The sequence below is a fragment of the Hakea prostrata genome, chromosome 2, assembly GCF_041222555.1.
Source record: "Hakea prostrata isolate BN-2017 chromosome 2, UWA_Hpros_2, whole genome shotgun sequence".
Classification (NCBI taxonomy): domain Eukaryota; kingdom Viridiplantae; phylum Streptophyta; class Magnoliopsida; order Proteales; family Proteaceae; genus Hakea; species Hakea prostrata.
Genome location: NC_142601.1, coordinates 10,134,824 through 10,140,823, shown reverse-complemented (window position 1 = coordinate 10,140,823; position 6,000 = coordinate 10,134,824). Strand labels below are relative to the sequence as shown.

Here is a 6,000-nt window from a genome sequence, read left to right as displayed (position 1 = left end):
ACCTCTTTTCCTTATTTTAATATTGTGAACGATGAAGAATCTGAAACCCAGAAATAGTTTGAGTTCCATAGAAGAAATCTAAGCTGTAACGGTATCCGTTTTCAAACAAATCTTCTTCCTTATAAAGCAAAAGAGCAAATCTCAACAACAATCTCATCAGTTCAAACCAGAGCAAAGCAGTCTCAGACTAAGCTCATCCATGGCTGGTCCAGCATCAACACAGCCTTCACCTCGTGCAAAACGGATCAAACTCATTTCCATCGCCATTCTTGCCTTTATTGTTCTTGTGGGTCTTACAATTCTCATCGTTTGGCTGGTGATTAGGCCAAAAAAGCTTGAGTACACCATAGAAGATGCTTCAGTTTCTGGTTATGACATGAAATATAATCAAATCAATGCTTCATTCAGATTTGACTTACAAGCTTACAATCCCAACCGAAAGGTTTCTGTTTTTTATGATTCTATGCAGGTAATGGTGCTTTATGATGATCAACCCATTGCGTTTGACGTGGTGGAGCCCTTCTTTCAACACCATCGTAATGTTACTCATCGGGTACTGAGGCCTGTAGCTTCATCAGCTCGATTGCTAGCATCAACAGCGAAAGATCTGAGTGTTGAAAGATCTTCTGGAGCTATGGAATTAACGCTTAAGATGGAAGCTAAGGCTCGTTACAAGGTGGGTACTTGGAGATCTTCCAAACGAACCTTAAAGGTGAAATGCTCAAAGGTTGCTGTGAGATTTCCAAATTCGAAGCCCTTCAAGAAGATTGAATGTGATACAGATGGTTGAAACAAGTTTTAGTGCTTGAGCTAAGTTGAAATCTCACTGTATGTGTTTGATTTCGTTCTTCATTTGATCGGTTCTTCAATTCCTTGTTTGTTTCTGCTTTGAGGGCGGATTTTTTTTTTTCTCTTCAAATTTTTTATTGTCATGACTGTTTGATTGTTGTATCTATATATGTTTGCTTTTCATTTTGAAGCATGTAATACCAGAATTTGAGTTTGAGCTTTGAAAGTCTCTTGTCTCCTGAGTATGGAACTTACATCATGGCTCATGAACCATATGGACCTGACCCAACTAAAACTCATTTGGGTAGCTCTATAAATCTACTTATGATCCATTGATAATTAAACCTGATCCTTTCTTCTAGCCCATATTATGAGATTTTTCAAGTTGTTAAATACATCCTCAGGCTGTTTGAATCTTTTATTTCTTTATAGATAATCATATTCCAGGAAAAGCCAATGTGGTGGCCGACTCTTTATCTAAGATGGCACTTTCGATTGCTTTTTCGACCATGCCATGATTTCTAGTCAGTGCTGCACTGATTATTTCCTTACAAAAAAAGAAAAGAAAAGAAAAAAAAAATCGAGCTCATACGAGTTAGCTAACTGTAATCAAATCAATTATCAAATGCTTCATTGGGCACTCATTGGTAAGCTGTTCCAGTGAGAAGAGTCTGGCAGAAAAATCTCCATTGGTAACCTTTCAGTGCAACTTAGCAAGTTCTTATTGCATGGAAACTATGGACATCTGAATTTAGTTGACATGGGCTTGGATCAAACAGTGTCTAGATCATCCTCTCCACCTCGACAGGCCTTCCCCATCCTTCCACCCTCTGGGTTGTACTGACACATGGTCTGCCTGTGTACCAAGGGCAACCCAACCCAGAGGGTAGGGGGAATGGGTCGGGTGAGAGGAATTGGATTTGATCAAATATTGCAAAGGGCTTGGCATGCATGGGCTTCAAATTTCATAATTTTGGGATCAAATTATGTACACATCCCTTTCAGTTGCAAACTGTTGTGCTTTCAGGAAACCTTAACCACAAGAAGATTTGGACTCTTGAGTTCTTATTTATGAGGTGTTAGCCTTTGTTGAGTAAATTAATGGTAGGTGGTGAACTAATGAGATTCCTAACCTGATATGGGAAAAAGCCCTTGTACCATCATTGCAAAGCTCTCCTTTTGATATGGGGAATATGATCACTGTGAAGAAATATTCTTTTTCATTTACCAAAAGAAGAAGCTTTAAAGTTGATCAGTAAATTGAAATAGGTTGGATCATTGGCTTCAAATTTTGAAATGTTGATCGACCTGGATTAGGTTGGGCTTCATTGCACAGGCAACTGATAGGCCATTTTCAAATTGCCTGAATATAAAAGCTTGGCTTGATAATGCCCCTTTTGATTGCCACTTCCAGAAGCTTACCTCTCATTAATGTTTTTAAAGCATCCGAGTAAAGAAACTTAGTTTTAATCTTTAACATGTTATATGCTTTTCTTCTCCTAATCTATCCTTCAATCTAGATGAATTGGGTTCATAAGAAAGCATCACCTTTACCTTTTTGTTCCATACAAAGCACTTCAACTGTGAATAACAAGCTTCACCAGAACCATCTTTTTCCTTTTTGCTAAATGTTAAAGATTCACATGTAGTGTAAGAGAAAATTCTCATTGGATTCCTTGTTCTGAGCTCCTCATGCTTATCTCCACTCGTGTGACCTTGTCTTTACATGTATGGCATCTTATGGCTTGTTATATAGCTAGATAACTCAATCATTCAAGCCATGTCCATCTTTGCTGCAGATGGAGTTGCCACAACTCTGTGTCGGGGGGGAAGGGGAAATAAAAAAAAAAGAAAATGGGGAAGGTGATTTCACAGAGGTGACATTTGAAATATATAGTTCCAATGTTATCTATGAGTAGGATCCAAAGTAATAATCTGCCTAAACCAGAGGTTTAGAATACATTCCATCCGAAAATAACTAGTTGGCAAAGACTTGATTTAACACGTTTCATCAACTTCAGAGCTTTTAATGTATCAATTTAAGTTAACCAGACAGGATTGAATTTTGATTCAAAGTTGAGATAGAATGAAACCCACCAGGAGTGAATTATTTAGGGCCAAATAATTTGTATCAACTAGTAAATTGAAGCCAAGGAGAAAACTTTGAGGGTTATAGGGTAATGGACAAGAAGGGGACAAGGTACATGGGCCAACCCTGGCATGGATGATCCAAAGGATCCATAATCTAACACATTCTCTTGTCTTCTTTTAATCCCAATGCTTTTGTTTCCATGCTTATGGACATTTCTATAGCAGTATCCTTTTGCTTTAGTCTTAGGAACCACAAAATTCTGAAATTTGTTTTCTTAGTGTGTACAACAAATTTGAGTTGAACTTCTCATTTCCTAGCTTTGGAGAGTGTAGATTGGGAGGGTATTGGATCGGGTTGGATGGATAAAATCCATACCCAAATCGAACAGCTGGGTGATGCGGACAAAGCCGGATCCGCGAGCCTCCCTCGTATCCGGGACAATGAGTCCGCAAGAAAGGTTAGATGCGGGCGGCAGCCAGCCCTCCGATGGCAAAGTAGATGATGAACCGAATGAGGCTCGTGCAAAAGCCACAAGATTATGCCAAAGTGTATTTGTTGCTCCGGAGGGGTAGACGTGCCTTTATAGTGTGGATGTTACCTTTATGTATTTGATAAGTCCCACAAGGGCAGTTCTCCCGGATCATGCTTCCTTGTTGTTAGTCCCATTCAACACGAGTGACCTCTATAACAAGGATGATTGCCATGCGGCGCTGGCATGGATGATCGCGCACCCCCGCTCATGTGGAGCCCCATTCGGCCCCGATCGGTTTTGTCTGTTGAACCGGGTGGAACCCGCCTACATGACAATATATAATATTCGGGTTATACCCGTTTGGTGCTCATCTTTCCGTACCGGCCGGAAGGATAAGTGCGTCAAGGGGTTTTTGTTTTAGGGTTTCACAAACGGGGAACATCAAGCGACATTTGTGGCAGGGACAAACCTTCAACTTTCCGTTAAGGGAGAACAATGTGCTCCCTTGAGAATTTTGAACCACGCAGTAAGGGTCGGGCCCACTAAGATTTTTATCTCTGCCTTTTCGAATATTTATGGGTGGACCCCACTCCTTACTATGTGATAAAACTGTGGAAAAACATTAAGGGCATGTTTGGTTACATAAATCTAGAGATTTCAAATCTTTGGATTCATGAATTTGAGAATTATACCCGTTTGGTTGTAAAAATCTTTAGATTCATGAATTCTATGATTCACCTTACACAAAAATGTAAATCTATAGATTTATGGGTAAGGGGTGAAATCCAGAGATTTCAAAAAAGCTATACATTTGCACATTCACAAAAATCAACGTTGATCAAATATTTTTTTAGGATGAATCCACAGATTTCATTCCACAACCAAACACTTAATTTTATAAATTATGACTCCATAGATTTGAAGTCTATAGATTTGAAATCTCTAGATATTTGAAATCTTTAGACTCATGTAACCAAACAGGCCCTAAGATGTTTTTCGCTTTTTGGGAAAACTGTTGAGAGGGTTATTAGTGATTTCAAGGAATCTTACGTTATTTGTAAACTTGAGTCGTTTTATATTAGCCTCTATGCTTAATTATGCAACCATCATGAGCATAACTTCTCGTACCTCTCCCCTCAATTATTTGCTTTAATAAAGGAAAATTTTAGGTACACTTCAAGATAATTGATGAAAAACCATGAACACCCCAAACCTAAGAAGAGGATTCATTTAAAATAAATAACATAAAAATAATAAAGAAAGTAGCAAGCCTTAAGGGAAGGTAGACAATGCAGGAAAACATGTATTCTATAGCATAGAGCAGCAAATCTAAGGAAAGCCAAGAGAGCCAGAGACAAGAAAACCCTCAACATGGAGACCGAAGAGAAATCTAGGAGTAGCAAAATTGAAACTCCATCGTACCATTTTTAGTTTGATCAATATTTGTTGGAAAGGAATTATGTTCCAATAACTTGTTGTTTGCAAATGCTATTTAAAATTACTCTGATTGATTGTAGATCTATTAGATTTCAAAACATATAAAATAAGGTTTCTTTTTTTTTTTTGTTGGGGGGGGGGGGTGGATTGGAGAGAGGAGTGGAAAGAATGTTTCACCATATTATGATTGAAACTTTTAGGCTAAAAGAGAATGTTTCACCATATTAGAATTTGAAACTTTTAGGCTAAAAGAAAATGGTTCACTATATATATATTAGGATTGAAACTTTTAGGCTGAGAAACACCCAGGGCTTAGAAAGTTGTAAACTTCATAAAACTCTACCCAAAAAAAAAAGAAAAAAATTCATAAACCACCCAAATCTGATTTTGTTGGGATTTTTTTTTTAACTATTTTTATTTGACCCAAATATAGTATTTGATGATTTATCATAAAAATGTTCTATTTCATTTATTCAAATGATAAATGATATTTCAAGTGCTTGTGGGCTAAGTAAGACTTGTAATACTTGTTGTGTTCCCGACTAACTTTTCATGAAGTTTCAACGGAAAGTAAGTGATATTTATTCAATAATTAATTACTCTACACCTTCTATATAAAAGCGTTGTGTTCTGAAATAAAATAAAAAATAAAAAATAAAAAGAATAAAATTCACCAAACTCAACGACAAACTCCCTGGAGAGACACCATGCGTGAAGCTAATATATAATAGTTAAACCCTATCTCACAAATAATCCTAGAAAATGCTAATGATGATTTTATTTATATTATTATATTAGACAAAAGCTTCTCTTGTTCTTTCTTATCCCATTGAATTGGTCATCTTTAGACTCTCCTTGTGTGAAAACCTTTGAAATCAAGTTTCGCAACAACAATGCAAGTTATCACCTTTGTTATGCAAAACCCAAAACCATGTCCATTAGTAGCACAATCAATATTGCATTCATAGACTCCATAGTTTCCATAACATCCTCTAAGGCAATATGTGTAAGGAACTTTGCTTTCAACCCTCACTTCTCTTGCAACCAATCAATCATAACATTTTAGGTCCAATTAAGGCTCTTTTTTGTATCAATTCTCATTCTCTATTAAGCCTATTTAAAAGAAATAAATACAAGAATTCACTATTGGTCAATAATGAAAAATGATTTGGGGAATTTTGTCAAAAGTAAATTATGGAATGAAAAATAA

General features: G+C 36.9%; 1 protein-coding gene across 1 annotated transcript; it reads left to right on the top strand.

Annotated features, from left to right (window-relative positions):
* Positions 1–1,043, top strand: LOC149023676 (uncharacterized protein At1g08160-like). Its single transcript, XM_089142833.1, has one exon. It carries the CDS (start codon positions 200–202, stop codon positions 788–790), a length of 591 nt encoding a protein of 196 aa, XP_088998959.1. The 5' UTR covers positions 1–199; the 3' UTR covers positions 791–1,043.
* Positions 1,044–6,000: the final 4,957 nt, after the last annotated feature.